Here is an 18,781-nt window from a genome sequence, read left to right as displayed (position 1 = left end):
GCTTTTTTTTTTTTTTTTTTTTTTTTTTTTAACACGGGAGCAGCTTTTAGGTTGTCATATTTCATTGCTATTTGCTGCGTGGTTTCAGCCTTCGTTTACCAGGCAGTGGCTGCACGGCAGCGAACGCCCGCTCCAGGGGGAGCGGCGCTGAGGCGTGAGGTGACAGCCCCGCTCCCCCAAGCACAACCGGCTCCCGTAGCCGGCTCCTCGCACCGGCTCTGGGGCAAGAAACTCCCCACGAAGCGGCAGGAGGGTGACGGCTTTCAGGCACAAACCACCCTCACAGCTCCAGAGGCCGCAGCGGCGGTGCCTCGCCTCAGCTGAGGCCGGCCCGGAGCCAGGACAGGCTCCGCCCGGCCGCCGCCCGCCATTCCGCGCCGCTCCGCCCCGGGGGCCGGTCGCGGCCTGGTTCCGGCCATCGCCGCGGGTTTTTCGGCCGAGGAGCTATGGAGGACGCCGATTACTTCGAAGGGAGCGCGGCGGAGTGGGGCAACGAAGCCGACGGGGGGGCGGTGAGAGCCGGCGGGCGCTGGGCCTGAAGCGGTCGGGGTTGGGGGTCGCCATCCCGCCAGGCTGCTCTGGGGACCGGCGGGCTCCTGTCCCCCTTCTGGGGTCTGGGGGGGCTCCGGGGGGCTCCAGGGCTTCTCCTCTCGCCCTGCCCGGCCGTGGGGGGAGGCCTGGCAGGGACTCGGCGGGGACGGGCCGAGGCGAGAGGTGCCCAGCGTGGGTGTCCGCCCGGGGCTGTGGGACCTGGGTCTTGGGGGGGTTAAAAGGAAATAAAACAATAACAAGGTGCTGTTAGGTTTGCGCCTGCTCTGTTAAATCGTGCTTTTTTCGTGAGTGGGTCGTGTGCTGTGGGTTAAGCGGGGAAGAACTGAGGTGACTGACCTGGCTGTGTTTGCAAACAGCAGGATGATGAGGATGGGGAGGGAGAGGATGATGCCGAAGTCCAGCAAGAATGCCTGAAGAAATTTTCAACTCCTGACTACATAATGGAGCCGTCTATATTTAACACGCTAAAAAGGTGAGTGCAGCTTGCTGTGCAGTGCTACTGTTTTGTATGGAAGTATGCAAAAATAAATGATGCTGTTATTTTCCCTTTATTTAGAGCTCCTTTTTTAATATAGTTTTCAAATTGTTTAAATATTGTTTTCAAATTGTTCTTTTCTAATTCTTTCATCAGATATTTCCAAGCAGGAGGTTCTCCAGAGAATGTCATCCAGCTTCTTTCTGAAAACTATACAGCAGTGGCACAGACTGTAAATTTGCTGGCAGAATGGCTCATTCAAACAGGTAGGATAGGTAATACTATATAATTTGGTTCTGTAGTCTGTCTTTCATCATAAATATGTGAATTAGTGGCAAACTGGATCATATTCAAAAGTGGATCATATTAGAGTTGTTATCCTGTATGTGTACGTGACAATTCTTTATGTGAAAGATGTCTTCAGGATGCATATTGCCACTCCTTTCTGTTCTTGTGTAACATCATAATATGTTGATTCTGTTCAGAGAATAAGTAATCTGTTTGTTTTTGTCAAAACTACCGATACCCAACATATTTAAAGCAGATGGACTCTAGCCTGCAGTAACGTGGGTTTGCGCACCAATCCTGGTAGTCTCTTTTGTGTTTAGGATATTTTGGTATCACACCTAGTGACAGTCTTGTGAGATGACTGGCATTGCTGTCATCATGAGTGATGAAGAGAGCGAGAGAAAAGGGCTAGTGTAACCTGCCTATGATCCTAAGCATAGTTTGCATTTAGGAAAAATGACTGAGAATCTCAAAATCTGTACGTGTCTGTATCTGCGTGGCTTGAAAATAGAACTGATGGCTCTTCTCTCATCTTCTGCCTGTGGATAAATTTCTGGTAAATCACAGGGTAGCTTCTGTTCTCATAATAGAACATTGTTGAAAATTTGAAAATTTTGCTGCCATGTTTGATTGGATTGCATCTGCCAAGTTTTTTGTTCCTTCTGTACAGGTGTTGAGCCAGTGCAAGTCCAGGAGACTGTGGAAAACCATTTAAAGAGCTTACTTATCAAGCATTTTGATCCTCGGAAAGCAGATTCCATCTTTACAGAGGAAGGAGAGGTATGCATGGAATCCATGTTGTTGTCTTTACATGACATGAGTGGATCCTCTATAGACGTCTTTGTGTGATGGAGTAGTAGATGGTGGGGGATGGAAAACTGTCTTCTAAGCTGTTTAGTTAAACAACCGTTTTCAGAAAAGCAGCTCTATTTCACTAGAGTTCTCAGGGGCTTAGAGAACTTAGAAAAGTGGAATGCATCCTTTGTTGTAATGAAGTCCTGCATAGCAACTGATTGGACTCCTGAGAGGTAAAAAGCTTACTTTTAATGATATTGACAAGTAGATATTCCTATGTTTATTTCTATTCCTTTAATCTTTTCAGACTCCAGCATGGCTTGAGCAAATGATAGCACACACTACATGGAGAGATCTCTTTTACAAGTTGGCAGAAGCACATCCAGACTGTTTAATGCTTAATTTTACTGTGAAGGTAGTATGCTCAAGTGTAATAAATGAGACGTTCCATACCAGGTTAATTGTTCTGGCATCAAATGTTGGCTATAGTCTTTCCTGTATCTCGTATATGTTTCTGTTAATACTACTTGTTCAAATGTCAGAACAGTACAAGTACAGATTGGTGAGAGGAATTGTCCTACGAATTGTGAATGTAATTTTCCAATTTCACCTACTGCTTTTTGAGGTTTTTTTTTTGCTCTGATCTGTGTTCAAAAATTGTGCATCATGTGTTTTCTAAATTGTATTTTTATGGTTACTGGGTTGTGAATTCAAAGACTTTCAAGTAGGCCTTTGTTTTTATACAACAGTGAAACAAAAACTAGTTTGCTATTTAAGAGAATAATAGCGAGAATGTCTATATCTCTAATTTTATTTTTATTGCCATGTCCGAGTGACTTGTTCTATTTTTGAAGATGACTTGCAGTACAGAAAGTCTTAAGCATTGGATACCTTTTATACAAATTATTTGCATTGTTATTGGAATTCCCTTACTTTAGTGCTATAAGAACAGATCTATCTTGTGAGTGCTGGGAAACAGTTGTTTAAAGGTTCTTACACACTTTTTTTTTTCCCAGTGACAGTTATTCTCCTGGGCTTTTTGCACATGCATGCATGTGTGTGCGTAAGACCCTATTACTATATATTGTATTTATTACATATGTACATCCATATATATGTACACAAGTACCAAAGATAACTAATTTTTAATCTTGCTTTGTGGCTCTTGTTGGCATGCATATTTAATCTCGCGTTAGGAGATAACATTCTTATATTGGAGGTATAACTCATGTGAATAATTGTCGTTGACATAGGAAACAACAAGTTTATAACAATTTGTGGTGCAGTGGAACACTTCAGATCTTCATTGGCTTCTTTTTCTGTATTCTAAATGATGAACATGAATTCCAGCAAGTGTATGAAGAGGAAAATCTCACGTGTTCTTCTAGGCTTGTTAGGATATCTGAAATATCAACTTGAATAATATAGGTATTTAGTGATTTATTTATTCATTTACTTATTGGTTTTGTTATAGCTTATATCTGATGCTGGATATCAAGGGGAAATAACTAGTGTTTCAACAGCATGTCAGCAATTGGAAGTATTTTCCAGAGTCCTGCGCACATCTCTGGCAACAATTTTAGATGGAGGGGAAGAAAACCTTGAGAAAAACCTCCCTGAGTTTGCTGTAAGTTCTCTGTTCCTTCTTATGTGTGGAAATTTTTTTTTTCCTTTCCATTAAAATATACAAATCATTGTGGGACTGTGGAAAATCTTGACATCTTCTGAAGTCTTAGAGCATTTTATGAAAAGAAGCTATATATGAGTTAAAAAATATAAATTTGGTGATTCTGTCACCAGTCATGTTTTGAACTGTGTATGTAACATTTCCTGTATTTCTTAAATGGATCGTATAAAGGAAAAACTGTCTTCTTTCACACTTAATGCAAGATCTAAGGATCAATCTAATCAGTCCTCTGGCAAATTCTAATAATTGTTTTATCATCCATGTCAGTGTGAAAGTTGCCATCTGAATCAACGTAGCATTTGTTCTTTATTATGAAATAGTGTAATGACTTTTGCATGGCTTTGGACTTGGTTTACTTTTTAAATATTGCCGAGTACGAGTAGGCTAAATTTTCCTCTCTAGCATCTAAAAAACATACATTCACAATGTAGTCATTTCTTCTTGCATGGTATCAGTGCACAGTGATAGACTATGCTTTTCTGTACTCTAGTCTTCCTTAACTTCCTTTTGTATTAGTAGATTTCATTGAAATCTTTGCTATTAAAGCAATGTAATCATAAAAACATATTTCTTGTTTTCTGGTAATATTTTTCATGTGCACCTTCACAGAAGATGGTTTGCCATGGAGAGCACACGTATCTTTTCGCACAATCTATGATGTCCATATTAGCTCAAGAAGAGCAAGGAGGGTCAGCTGTCAGACGGATTGCTCAGGAGGTTCAGCGATATGCTCATGAAAAGCAAGTGCCTTTTATATTTATCAGTGAAACATAAGACACCATAATGTATAATCTGCTTCTTTTGCTCATTCCTGATTACCTTATACTGCAAAAGGAGAATTCTTAGTTTTTTATTCATTCTGTGGTAGTGTGAAATCACTTGCAACAGAGCAGTTCTTGTAGCAGGCTTTAATATATAGAACAATAGAAAAGTTCCTTGTCCTGTGCTGGGAGAACTGAAGTAGGAATAACAAAGAATTTATGTTTCCATCTATTACAAAAATATTTATTTTTATTATTTGATGCACATTTTAGAAGTAAACCAGAAAAATACAGGCTTGTTTCTGTAATTACCCACGATAAGAGGTTCTGTCATCACGTATTGCATTACATAGGGTGAGGCTAGAACTAAATTTTCCAAATAACGAAAATAAGTTCCTATGTGTGTTTATGTTATTCATCTAGAGGCCATGATGCTAGTCAAATCACTTTAGCGTTGGGTACTGCAGCCTCTTATCCTCGTGCATGTCAAGCTCTTGGTGCAATGCTGTCCAAAGGAGCTCTGAATCCAGCAGATATCACTGTCTTGTTCAAAATGTTTACAAGCATGGACCCACCTCCAGTAGAACTGGTTAGTAGCTGTCTTCTTTTTAACCTCTGTAACTTTCTTCTGTTACTGTAGCACTCAAAAATCTGAGGTCTTATTGTGCTAAATGTATTGACACAAGATAGAATTTATCACTCAGGCTCATCCATCAGTAATTTTAAATAATGTATAAATGTGAGACTACTATTTGTATTGTATTTTGCATTAGCTTCTTTTTTTTATCATTCCAATCTGTCTTTTTACATATAATTGATTAATTTAAAGAACTTCCCAATAGGAAGGAAGTAAAGATGGCAAGGAATTCACTTCCTTCTTTAAAACAAAAAATTATATCAATTTTGCATTTTGTTATAAGCAGTCGTAAATGGCATGTTCTAACATGGGTTCTGGTAACAAATGGTGGCATTTAGATACTTGAGTAATACAGTTTCTTTCTAACTTGCTGCTCTTTTGTGTGCTTTTTGTGTGCCAGTGTCAAAAGTTCAGGTCTCTTTTGAAACCATCTAGCTTATTCCTGAGGAGGAATTTATTAAATCTTGCTCTATGAGAAACACATCAGATGTAAAAAAAAATTATATTTTTATCTTAATTCTCAGATTCTAATAAACCATTCATTTTCTTCAGATTCGAGTACCTGCCTTTCTGGACCTCTTCATGCAGTCATTGTTTAAGCCAGGTGCTAAGATCAACCAGGACCACAAGCACAAATATATTCACATACTGGCATATGCAGCTAGCGTAGTAGAGATGTGGAAAAAGGTAATGTTCAGTTCTGTGCGTAACGTTTTCTTTTCACCTATGGTGGTATAACTGTGCTGAAGAAAATGGTTGGTCATTAAGTGGCTCAGTTTAAAATGGTATGTTCAGCTCGGTTTGTTTATTTTATGAACTGTTTCAGGCTTCATATATGAGTTTTTGGAAGAAAAAAGTATCAATGAGCTGGGAATTAGATAAAGCAAACGTCCTTCTATTGCAGCTCATTGATACTTGTTTCTTCTAAAACTTGCCTGTGAGTCTAACTTTGAGAAATACAATGTAGTCTTAGGGTTATGTCTAGCTACAATTCCTTTCCTTAAGTAAACAAAGACTCCCTGTATATTTGTGTCTCTTGCATTTGAACTTTGTATTTTGTCAGAACAAGAGAGTCAGCATAAACAAGGATGAACTCAAGTCAACTTCAAAAGCCATTGAAACTGTTCACAACCTGTGTTGCAATGAGAACAAAGGAGCATCAGAGTTGGTTGCAGAACTGAGCACTCTCTATCAGTGCATCAGGTAAGCAGGGAGATTGGTCCCAAGTTTCCATTTCTGGAAGGAAATGAGTATTTAGGAGAGAAAGTACTGCTAAAGGGAAGTGCCTTTGTGGGCAGCTCTGTGAGAATGTCCTCACTGTAGAATGGGTGAATATGTGGTCTAAAAGTAGCTTTCAAAACTATACATTTGATTCCTTGGAATCTTTCCCTCATGAGGACAGGAATTCTGGCTTCCATTGCAAACTGCACCTCTTGTGTTGTAGAGCATCTTGGCTCTGCCAAGAAATGGCTCTGCCATTGGAAAAAGGTGACAGATTACTTTGTCTTCCTAATGCAGCTTTCTTAGCAATAGATGCATCCTTTCTTCTCCTCTCAGTAGTATGAAATAGCAGATATTGAATAAACTGGATCAAACGGGGGGTGTATGTGAATTATGTTGCCTGCTTTTAGCATTTTGTGCTGAGCAGGGAGTGTCTTTTGTAGAAAGAATTATTCTCCAGCTTTTTTATTTATATTTTTGGTGAAGACTGCTCTTGATGTATACTGGCAACTCTTCAAGTAAAACTCCTCAAGCTTTATTAATTCTTTTTTAAGTTAAACTATGAAAATCTAGCAATCAGTAGAATATGCTGGAAGATGGTGATTGTTTGGATGCTCCTGTTCTAAAGTGACCTCTTTTTTCTGTAGGTTTCCAGTGGTGGCAATGGGTGTATTAAAGTGGGTGGACTGGACAGTGTCAGAACCACGATACTTCCAGCTGCAGACTGATCATACCCCGGTTCATCTGGCATTACTGGATGAGGTAAAAGTGTACAGATAAACCTGGCTGGAGAGCAAAAGCATTTTTTATCCTTGTTACTAGAATTACATCCAGTTCATGGAATGCCTATCATTTACAGTAAATATACAAAGATGAATCTGTTTCTGTTTAGAGTTAATTGTTTGGTTTTGTCAGCTCAGCATTATTTATATTAGGGAAATTTGGGCATTACAGACAAAAGCGGTGTTATACTTTTCTAAAAGAATTTACATCTGGCAATAAACATCAGTGTAAACTTGTCTAATAAGAGCAGCACATTGGTTTTTAAATTGAAGTTCTGTTGATCTTATTTTATCTTGTTTGCAGATCAGTACGTGCCATCAGCTGCTTCATCCCCAAGTTCTACAACTTCTTGTCAAACTCTTTGAAACAGAACATTCACAGCTTGATGTAATGGAGCAGGTGATTCTCAAAGGATTCAGTATTTGTATTCCTTCATATTACTTATGCTTTCTTAGGTTAACTGCTGTTATCACAGCAGTTCTAAGAGTTAGGAACATGATCATGACTAATAAGTATCATAGCAGATATTGAATCTATAAGAATGAACAATGAAAACTGTATGCTTTTGAGAGTATGTTTCTAATGCGTTGGTTTGCCTCCTGCACCCTGCTCCCTTCCCCTCCTTATCAGCTGGAATTGAAGAAGACACTCCTGGATAGAATGGTGCACTTACTCAGTCGAGGATACGTCCTGCCTGTTGTCAGCTATATCCGCAAATGCCTGGAGAAGCTAGACACAGATATCTCTCTCATCAGATACTTTGTTACAGAGGTCAGCAGCAAAAAAATGCATTTACTAACATGTAGAAATAAACTTTAATATCAGTTGTATATGTTTGGGTGGATACCACGTCAGCTTGCCTCAAATTCAAAAATACTTGAAGATAAGAGATGGGTTTCCAAGCAATGTATGTAATATTGGTATTCACAAGGACATGACTTAGTTGTACTGTATCTTGACTTCTGATAGTATTAAGGTAGCTGTAGAGTACCACAAGAATGCATAATCAATTACTTGTACGGACAATAAAAGGTCTTAAAAGTCCAACTACTTATATGCTTTTGAGACGAGTATTGTGAATTAAGTAATATTTCTACTATACACCTAACAGGAAGAATAATCCAATTTTGTCTACCATTTCAGGTATTGGATGTGATTGCTCCTCCATATACATCAGACTTTGTACAGCTTTTTCTTCCAATCTTGGAGAATGAAAGTATTGCAGGTACTATTAAAACAGAAGGTGAACATGATCCTGTCACTGAGTTTATAGGTAAGTCATGCTTATCCATTGCACATCTGCTTCCTTGTGTATTTGTTACAGTTTGTAAATAATGTATAGCAGCAGGATTGCTAAAAATAAGAACACTTGCCAGATACTTTGACAGATTATTTCCCTTTTGTGGGCCTGTGTTTAGCAATTTTTCTTTAATCAAGAATCTCTGGGTAATAGCTGAGGAACTTGAAGACAAATACTGCTTTTGGAGAGCTGACACTGTAGTGAAGAAAAAAGGAAGGAAGTAGTCTTTCATAGTACACTCATTTCCTAGGGGGGGAAAAAAAAGACCTGCTCAGACCCTAAAATCCTAGTTAATTATGTAATGCAGAAATTCACATGCAGACAGATAAATCACAGTAATATACTGAATACTTTTTTTCTTCTTTTTTTAAGCTCACTGCAAATCTAACTTTATTATGGTGAACTAAGCAGTGGAAAAATCAAGAATGCAGAGCACATGATCACTACTTTGACATACTCTCCACCAGCAAGGTTCTATAACTGGGCAACACAGCAACAACAACAACAAAAAAAAACATGAGAAAGAAAGGGCTGAAGGGCATTTGATTGACTTGCATGGTGACCTTGAGGTTTATATCAGAGGACTGTTAATGTAATTTGGAAAACAAAATAATACTGAAGGATTTTCTGTTATTAAACACATTGATATAAATCTGCATAGTCTGAAGTGGGTAGCAGGAGACACACAAAGCTGTCTCAAAGAACGCTCTTTTCAGTTACTTGCAAAACTTGTCACTGATTCTTCATGTGTAGTATATAAAACCTGAAGAATGGGGAAGGTAGTTCCTAATTAATACATCTTGCAGGTAGTTCTCTGAAGACTAAAAATCTTGAATGCTATAGGCTTGTGAGTTAGGAAGAAAAAAAAATGGAAAAAGCATTATTACCTCTGTGCTGCAGAGTCCATGATGCCTCTTTCTCACTTCTGTATTTTAGTAAAATTCTAAATATCCTATATGTGTACTGCTATGAGAAAACATGTTTTACATAATAGAGGTCAAGTTGTAACAATCGAGGTTAGTTTTGTATTAACAGATGGATCCGATGTGAGTGTGATATCTTTCAGAATCTATTTTTTTTGTTAAATAGATGCATCAAATGTTACTGGTAAGTTTCATTACCACATCAGAATTCTCTTGCTGTCTAAAAAAAAAAACGTGTGCAAAAGCTTCATTATTGTGATGTGGCTTGCTTTTTTTTTTAAAATACTTCTCTGTACTCTGTCTGGGTTGATGCTAAACAGTTGGGGATACCCCCAAGATTACAGTGTACCTTTAAATAAAGGTCTTTTCCAGAGACTTCTTTCAGAGACCACTATTTGTTTCTGTTCATCGGCCTGGATTTCTCTTTGTACTTAGAAATACTATTTAAAAGGGGTATAGCCAAGACTATTTGCGCTTTTCCAAGCACGTCTACTTCCCGAGGAACCTATTTTCTACAAGACAAAGGTGACATTTTAAGTCAACTTGCTGTAAATTTAAAATCTAAATTGCTTTTGCTCTTTTCTGCTGTCACTGATTTATGAAGGGGAACTCTAGGCTACCATGACAATTTGAGACAGAAGTCGATTGTATAGATGCTTCATTCCTTTCTAAAAGGAGTGCATCTTTCCTTTCCTCAGCCGGTCTTTCACATGACTTTTTTTTTTTCCAAATGGACGTTTAAAGCTCCCCTTCTTTGCACCTCTTTTAAATGTCTTGCTACTTAAACTTGCATGAGACCTACTCTTCATAATATTTTCAGTAGAATTTGCACACAAGTTTGGTTTGTTGTAGACCCTGGCTTCCTTTCTTAGTAGAATTAGTAACTGCAAAAACAACTTACCCTACAGCTCTTCCTTTTTTGTGTGTAACACTGCCTCATATACTGTCTTCGTGATAATCAAGAGCAGTTTGTTACTGTCTCCATCACAAAGCTGACAGCTGTTCAGACAAAGCAGACTTCTGCTTTTCTCATTGTTCAAGTTTCATATCACTTCCTTTACACATTCGAGTTCCTCTGCGCTCATGGCTTATCATGATATTAAGCTAGTTGAAATTTCCATGATGCTGCTGTCAATACTATTATACTTCCCCGTCCTTCTGCTGAATAGGACTTAACTTACAGTAGGTATTGCAGCTTGGCAGAATTAATCTTATTGTCACTGTGGAGTCATTTTACTATGACAAAGGAAAGCCAAGGAAGTAGCTGGAACTAACCAATGCACAGCATGAGATTCTTCATTACCGTTTGCCTAGAGTTAGGCATCTATTCCATTCTTTAAAACTGAAGAGGTGAATAGTAGATGATCAACAGCTAATGATTAGAGTATGATTCTTGTACATAGGAACCCAGAATTAGGGCCAAATCAACAAGATCTAAAACATGTTCTTTGATATCTGATAATCAGAATAGCACAACGACCTTGACTCAATGACTATCAGCACTATTGTTTCATGGATCTTAGCCATTCTGCTAAGCATAACAGTCTCTGATTATAAGCAGTCTTCTCTTGCTTTCACAGATAAAACCAAGGTAAGTAGGAGAAACTACCTACTAAGAGGCAGCAGTCTTTCTTGAAGCTGTCTCTATCATCTCTCCCCCTGACACACACACTTTGCTATACCACTAAAAAGTTTTAACTTAGAGGCTTGAGTGAGGCATAATTCACAGTAGCATAGCTTTTGGAGATTAGTAATTAAAAAAGGTATTCCACACTGTCTCTTTTCTCCCTTGATCACTACCTTCAAGGTTTCCTCATTGCTTGTATCTCAGTCTCCACTGTGGGTAGAATTAATATAATCTCATTTGATTTGTTTTTAAAACATCATAGTTTGCTACATACCAGATTGTTGAACAACCCTGTCACAAGAAGAAGCCCAGTAAAAGCAGTACCGTCCTGGGAAAGGGTTTGGGTAACTAGTCTGCCACATGAGAATGCTTGTTATGTACAATAATAAAATGTAACTGAAGACATTATTAATAAGCTCTTACACTGTAAACACAACTGTAAAAGAGAACATTGTCAGTTTATTAAATGTAATGAGCAGTGCCACTTAATATGGCACTGATTGCCACTTAGTAACTGACTTATTTTTAAGGAATAGAATTTGCTACCTTTTCTCATATTAGTGAGCATGAGAAGAGCTCTGTCTTGTGGCAGGCTAGACTTTGCCTCTAGGAGAAAAGTAGTACAGATAGTCATATATTAAAGCAAAAAAAAAATAGAGCAAAAGAAAAAGTAGATAAGTACTTTTAACATCTTTTGATCAACATTCCTCTTATAATTTTGGTTGGATAAAAGCAACAGTATCACATGAGACTTGCAGCAATATTTTTTCACCAGGAAGCCGAAGCTACAACAGGGAGATTTAGTTTTTGAATGTAAAATATCTGGTCTTAGCTTTGTTTTTATATCTGCATAATTGTATAATATTTGCTCACTACTGTTAGTTTAGTGTAAGTATAGTGCGCATAGTTTTTTAGTTACATCTGCATAATTTGTATTTTAAAAATATATATTTATACACAAATTTACATATAGTTTCTGTAAGACAATATGGTTTAAATACTGTGCATCAAAGCAGACAACACTTTTTCATGGGTAAATTACTTTAATTTTTAAATTTTAAGTAGTTATCTGAAGGCAACCTGTATTTCATTTTTAATACTGTGTGTTGTGTTATCTGGACTAATTTTGTAAACTGCCTGAAAGTTGAACTGTGAAAGTTTTAGACTATTCTTTCTTTAAACAAAAATGTACAGTATAGAATCAAGGAAGTAAAACATCTCCATACGCACAGTCCTCTTCAATAGCAAGATTGTACTGTGCTCCTCTTCCACCTTTATATGCACTTGTCACAATTCTCAGCCATCCTCTTTCACCCTGTAGAGAATTAATCTGCATTAGTATAAGCAGAGACATTGTGATTCAGAAAACATAAGCTAACTATGCTATTGAACCTTTTTTGTTTTCCAGATGGGAATGGTTTAGAAGTGAAGCTAGGAATTCACTCAAGAAGTATAGCGCTACATTCATAGAACAGCCTTTTTTGAAGGGGCAGTCTGCTTCTGTTCTATGTATATGATTTGATTTTTGCCTACAACTAACAGATTTATGGTGGCCCATAACAGGAAGTGCATATCCATGAAAGGGCAGCATTTAGGATTGAGTTGACATTACCTAAGAAACTTTAACCAAGTATCTGTCTTCAGCTTAGTTAAGTTTTTTTTAAATTTAAAGTTTAATTCAAATAAAGTTTTACTCTTTCTACCTGCAAGCTACCTTTGCAGCATCCTCTTAGCAAGTGGGTAAAACTCCACCTTTCCTCTAAAGCAGTGCTGCAAACATATTTCTTCCCATGTTTCCTTACCCAGGGTTCACCCCAAGAATTACGAACAATCCAGTATTCTGTTCCATTTTCTACACCCCAGCCGGCCACAGATACAATATGATTCACGGTAGGTGAAGGGTTGTACTCTGTGTAGAGTCCTCCAGTATAAGCATCCAGCTTTTTAGTAGCCATTATACCACAGCTGTAATAAAACAGAGCAAGCATTTTTATACACAGAAATCAGGGTGGGAGCCTGGCTAAAAATCTGTTTTCTTGCATTTTGACTTCTGAGCTCAGTTTTCTACAAACAAGCTAAAGTCTGCATGTTAGTGCAGGGCTGCTACTATCTGCTCGATTGGAGAAGTACACTTCAGTCATTAAACTGAATTCCAAGCATTTCAGTCCAAATATTACTAGTAGATAAACTTTTTTTTTTTTACCTAATTGGTCCATTCTTATAGATTTCTGCCATCATTTTTTCCCTTCCACTGACAGAACCATAGTCAGCAACTTTCCAGAGAGTGTAGTTCTTTATCACATGGCATTCTCCAAAAGTGACACAGGTTCCACACTGGTTAAACTTCTTGCACTCTACAAAGAGAAAGATTATCACAAGATAATGCTTTTCTTCCCATGAATTAATAACACACTGAGCTTTTTTCTTTTAACTTCATTTGACGTAGATACTAAAAAGAATAATTACTTATCTCCAATGAACTAATTCTTTCTAGAAATTACACTTAAAGTCTCTACAATCATTAGTTATTATCCTTTACTTCATTGGCACAACTGTTTAGAGAAAGTTATTCGATTGTGCTTCTCTATAAATATAGACACTATTCCAGTAATACTGGAAACAAAGGTTTCATTTCTCCTTTGCTTAAGTTGACTCTCTCAAGCATTTTACTACATTAGAGATTGTATATCACAGACTTAAACGATTGAGTTTAAACACTTCAGCTGGTGCAAACTTGTCTGGACATGATTTCATGTTATGCTGTCTAGACAGAGACCTGTAAGGAAAATCTGTCAGTCAAACAGCTGGTACTGCACTGAAAGGCAGGAATCAGTAAATTGAAAAAAACACAGAAAATGATCATTTCTGTATATTAAAATCTGCCAAATCTGGGCTGAAGCCCTACACAGCAAAGAAAATAGGCATTGTACTTTGATTCTTAGCTTGGTAGTTGTTACAGGTCTCATCTGGAATGCCGTGGTCATGGGCATACATCCAAACACCCGTGTGGTCTCCACCTTCACAGGATCCTGCATTAGCACAATCAATCACGTTCTGTACAGAGAGGTAGGCAGAAGGCCATGCACCTTTTCTCTTTATGTTGATTCGATCTGCAATTATAAGCAATCAGTAAACGTTAGTGGAATGTGTGCTGTTACAAGTATTGAAACACCCTCGCCTTCATTGAACCTGTAACCATTTGCAGACAATCGTGTTTGTGGTTGGAAAAGCCTCAGTTATAGGTCATGCTGTGTCTCTCAATACCTAGCTTAAATAGGCAGGCTGAGTTTTTGTGGGTTTTCATTGCAAGTTTTTTCCATTAAAAGCTCATCAAAAAGATGCAGATGAGTAAGATCCATTTAAACCCTTTAAGTACTCTAGAGTTCTTAATTCAAGTCACAATGTCTGAAAACTAGATCTATTTCCTGGCCTTTAAATACACATCATGAAACCAGCTCTCCCTCCAGAAGTAAAGAGTTACGTATAAACTCATGCAGACAGTCATAAGCTCCGGCAGCCCGGGTTTCTGGGAGACAGTTGTCACAAGCTTAAAGCAAGGAAGAGCTTTCAAAAGTACATCCACACTGCTGAGTAAACATCTCACCATTATTCTGCCATCTCAGACAGGCATCACCATCCTACTGCCTTATTTTGCCTGAAAGAGCTAGCTAGCTTGGCTTCCTAATCAATATTTATAAACTGCTTCTCACAAGATATTAACGGGCTTAAGTCATGCAACTGTAGTACTTTTAATCCTATTAGTACTAGTGACATTCAGTTCTACTTTGACAGAGAACTGGGGGAGTGCTCTGTATGAATTAGCAAGGCGTTATCCCAGCATAGACTTTCAGGAAGAACAGAAGGAATGAATGCTTTAGGTACTCAATGCACATACATGCACAGCTACATACACAATAAAGTTTTACCAAAAGTTAGATAAAATTTAGCAGCTTCTTAGCTATATATCTTAGTACTGCACTACATCATGGCAGCCTTCATAAACATCTATATTGTATTGCTTAAGAACAGAGACTTTACAGGTGCTTCTGTCTCCTCACACACGTGCACTGTCTCCCTATTTCTGCAGTATTTCCTCCATTTCTCCTTCACAGCTGATCCTCTTAAAACATCCTATGCAAACAACTTCTCCAGTATGTTACTAAGCCAAAGCAGTTACATACAAGTCATAATATATTCTCTCTAGAGAAAGCATTTCTCCAGTTAACATAAACCTCTACTTCCGTTTTCTCAAGAAAAGGGCAGACATACCCATCTGCTGAAACTAGTTGTGTCTGCATGCTGCGGTAGACATTCATTTAAATAACAGGGCTCTTTAAGGTAATACTGTGTAGGCCCTTCCCACCAAGGGCAACTCCTTTCATTTCCTCATAGCTAGGCACTGCTGGAGCAGCACGCAGCCCCTTGCTGCTTCAGAGGGTGCAGCAGCCAGAGGTACAGCCAGAGGGAAGGGGACACACTTACTGCTTTATATCTGCTTCTACTATCACCACCCCTCCAAGGTGAGGGACAGTACACCCAGTTCCTACTCCAGGCCCTGAACAACAGTTCGGCAGGAGCTATAAATGTAATCCCTCTGCAAACAGCTTTTTAACCATCCCAGTATTCCCCTTCCCCCCCCCCACGTAGTTTTGGGAGGGTGGGGACAGCCTTCCTCTGGTTGCTTTCTCTACCGAAACCAAAACTCCGTGCCTTCAGCTGCCGGCTTGGCCTTTGTCCTTTTCCTGGGGTATTCACAGATGTCTAAGCTTGGTTTTGCTACATTAGTCACTGCAGCAACTTGGCACTTTTTTTTTTCTTTACATCAGCTATTTTGTAACCTTAAGATAAACCTCCTTTGCTTAGCAAGAAATATTTAAATCACTGAGGGCAACACCTTGGCTGGTGAGGAGCTAGCAGACAGCCCAGCACATACCTGCTAAGGCGCTGGTGCTCCCGTGGGCCCAGCAGGACCCGCAGTACTGCGGGATGTGCTGGTTCCGAGTGGTGCTGGCGTAGTTGATGCCGTTAACATTTCTCCAGTCCCAGCTTTCTGGTAGCGTGGAGACGTCCAGGTACTCGTGAGGCCGGGGGTAGGTTCTGTATGGAGACAGAAGGAGTGAGCTTCCCTCATTACCAAGCCGTATATTTTCAGGCAAATAAGGGGAAGTTAAAAAATAAAAATAAAAAAAAATAAAGGGGGGTGGGAATTAAAAAGGAAAAAAAAAAACAAGGATTCCCAGCCTTTCGCAATGTGACGCCGGTCATGTGCCCGCGGACAACGTGACCGGGCTCTCTCGCCCGTGAGGTGCCCGGAGGGCTGTGAGGGGGTCAGGGCTGCCCCGGAGCCCCCCTCCGGAGCCCCCCTTGCCCCTCTCGGTCCCTGTGGCTGATCCCCGGGCTCCCCCTCAGCGCCGCCGAGCCCCGGGGCGGGCACCCAGGGGACGGGCGGGCAGCCCTCAGCCGGCTCGGAGCAGCTCACCTCAGCCCCAGGGCCCTGCGCGGGGCCGGCCGGTAGCAGCTCTGCCCCTCCCTGAAGTAGAGGCCGGCCCGGCAGGCACCGAAGCAGCCCGCGAGCAGCAGCAGGAGGGAGGCGAGGAGCCGGGCCGGACCCTCCATGCTGGGGCGGCAAAACCTTCCTGAGGAGCCCGGCCCCGGCGCTGATTTAAGGGCGGCGGGAGGGGCCTTGCCGTGGGCGGGCCCGGCCGGCTGCCCCCCGGGGAGCCGCTGAGGGGAGCCCCTGGCGCTGGGCTCGGTGGTGGAGAGGCGTGGAAGGCTGGCGAAGAGCGTGTAATTAATTTCTGAGGGGTGTAATTAATTTCTGAGGGGAGAAGGAGTGAGTGTAATGAGAGAGCTCAACTGGCCGGGCCCGCTCTGCTCCCTGCCTCTGGATCAGGGCAGCCGCAGCCCACTCGGCTGGTGCGCTGTGCTGGCTTCCCTCTGGTGCTGCTGGAAGGTCTCCATCTCACATGTTTCTCACATTACTCACAACCGAGTAATTTTGGTTTAAAACAAGCACACACATACAAAGAAAAAGCTGTTAAAATAGTGCGATGAGTCAACAAATACAGTGGCTATCGGTGCGTGGTTTGTGACAGGAGGACCTCTACCTGCAACATGCACACCCTGTGTGAATGGGGTATGGGTTTCTTTGCCTTCAGACTGATACATCAGTGTCATGCAAGGCTGTAACCAGCAACTGTGTGATTACATACAGCAGGCAGGTTTATTTTTTTTCCTAGTTTTGCAGTCTCAAGTTTTGAATTTTTAAGCCCTCTTATACTAGAGTTTAAAGAGGAATACAGGCCCTTGCGCAGGCATATCTGTTGCTAATGCATACTGTGTTGGTACAAGCAAGCAAACAAAACAAAACAGAAACAAAAACCCCAGCCCAGCAACCAAAAAACATGGCTTGTTTGTGGTCTTACACCCATCACCAGGGCTTTGGTATCTCGGGGCCACTCAGGGCAGTGGAAGCAGTGGGCAGGCTGATAACAGACGCTGCAGGGCAGGCGGGTAGGAGTCTGCCCAGTGCCAGGCTGCCCTAATCGCCTCTGTGCCGAAAGGTGCTCGGAGCCAACCCTTCTGCCACATCCTCCTCTTTCTCTTGAGACACACACCGCTAATCTACAGCAGCACATGTGTACTGGCCGTGCCTGGGAAGTGTTCTTGTGCAGTTAGCAGGCTTGAGGTTTCCTTCATTGGCTGGTTTTCTTCGTCTTGAGATGAAGGATGACAGACCTGCAAACAAACAAAACCTACACAGAAACATGCTTTCCATATGCCAAGTTTGGTATAAAGAAAGACTTGGGGGTTCACAGCAATGTGTTTAGGGGAGGCAAGAAAAAAGAGGCACAAAACACCTTCACGAAGCAGTCAGGGACTTTGTGTCGTGCAATAACTTTAAAGACTGTATTAGGAAATACTTCAGAGAAGGCACATGATTCCAGGGAGCTATTTTTAGCAAGAGAAAAAACAATGTTTAGTGATTGCATATTTTTTCACTTCCTTTTTTTTTTTTTTTTATTTCCCCTTTTCTTGTGAAATGCTCTCAATATTTTTATTGCTGAAATTATTTTGCCAAATATTTTGGACAACAAATTATCAAACCTTCAGCTTCTTCATAAATTGTGGCTATTGCAAATGAATAAATTAGATATTTTAAGTGGCTTTTTTTTTTCTCTCTCTACCAGTAGCTTTCCGACACATTGTGTCACTGCAGCTCCCATTCAGAATGTAGCGGTTGAGGACACAATTTGGAATTGTACAGAAGGGCATGAGGCTGCATCAGAGTGGTTCAGGCTGGATGTTAGGAAAAGGTTCTGCCCCGTGAGGGTGCTCAGGCACTGGAACAAGGTCCCCAGGGCAGTGGTCACAGCACTGAGCCTGTTAGCATTCAAGAAGTGTTTGGACAAGGCTCTCAGACACACGTTTGGTGTTTGGATGGCCCTGTGTAGAGCCAGGAGTTGGACTCAATGATCCTTGTAGGTCCCTTCCAACTCGGGACACTCAGTGATTCTATGAAAACAAACAAGAAATGTGTATGGATAAAAAGTACGTGCTTTTCAAAGCAATGCAAATCTCCAAATAATCTTTTCAGCATTTTGCATTAGAAAATATTTACAATTCAGCAATTTTGAACATAACTGTGGTGTTGTCTTGCGATGGAAACTAAACTGTTTAGAGAATACTTATTTTCTGGAAAATTATAAAACTATTGTGTTCTAAAGAAACA

The 18,781-nt window shown here is 40.4% G+C and overlaps 2 protein-coding genes across 5 annotated transcripts; one reads left to right on the top strand and one right to left on the bottom strand.

Annotated features, from left to right (window-relative positions):
- Positions 1-118: 118 nt before the first annotated feature.
- Positions 119-12,223, top strand: NELFCD (negative elongation factor complex member C/D). Of its 4 annotated transcripts, none has more exons than XM_080558155.1 (15): positions 119-512; positions 912-1,024; positions 1,184-1,293; positions 1,986-2,095; positions 2,418-2,525; positions 3,585-3,737; positions 4,407-4,537; positions 4,982-5,147; positions 5,748-5,882; positions 6,259-6,398; positions 7,064-7,178; positions 7,503-7,598; positions 7,830-7,970; positions 8,343-8,472; positions 8,872-12,223. In XM_080558155.1, exons 1-15 carry the CDS (start codon positions 447-449, stop codon positions 8,904-8,906), a joined length of 1,749 nt encoding a protein of 582 aa, XP_080414281.1. In that variant the 5' UTR covers positions 119-446; the 3' UTR covers positions 8,907-12,223. The 4 variants fall into 4 exon arrangements, with proteins under 4 accessions (XP_080414281.1, XP_080414280.1, XP_080414279.1 ...); XM_080558154.1 differs by having other exon boundaries at positions 909-1,024; XM_080558153.1 differs by lacking the exon at positions 8,872-12,223 and having other exon boundaries at positions 8,343-8,857.
- On the bottom strand, positions 12,073-16,714 carry CTSZ (cathepsin Z). Its single transcript, XM_080558171.1, has 6 exons — positions 16,529-16,714; positions 15,983-16,146; positions 13,980-14,159; positions 13,253-13,403; positions 12,852-13,014; positions 12,073-12,364 (listed from the first exon to the last, which is right to left on the bottom strand). The coding sequence occupies exons 1-6, from the start codon at positions 16,663-16,665 to the stop codon at positions 12,251-12,253; spliced, it is 909 nt and encodes a 302-aa protein (XP_080414297.1). The 5' UTR covers positions 16,666-16,714; the 3' UTR covers positions 12,073-12,250.
- Positions 16,715-18,781: the final 2,067 nt, after the last annotated feature.

This window comes from Anser brachyrhynchus (assembly GCF_964034855.1).
Source record: "Anser brachyrhynchus genome assembly, chromosome: 16".
NCBI classification, from domain to species: domain Eukaryota; kingdom Metazoa; phylum Chordata; class Aves; order Anseriformes; family Anatidae; genus Anser; species Anser brachyrhynchus.
This window is presented reverse-complemented; position numbering and strand designations above follow the sequence as displayed.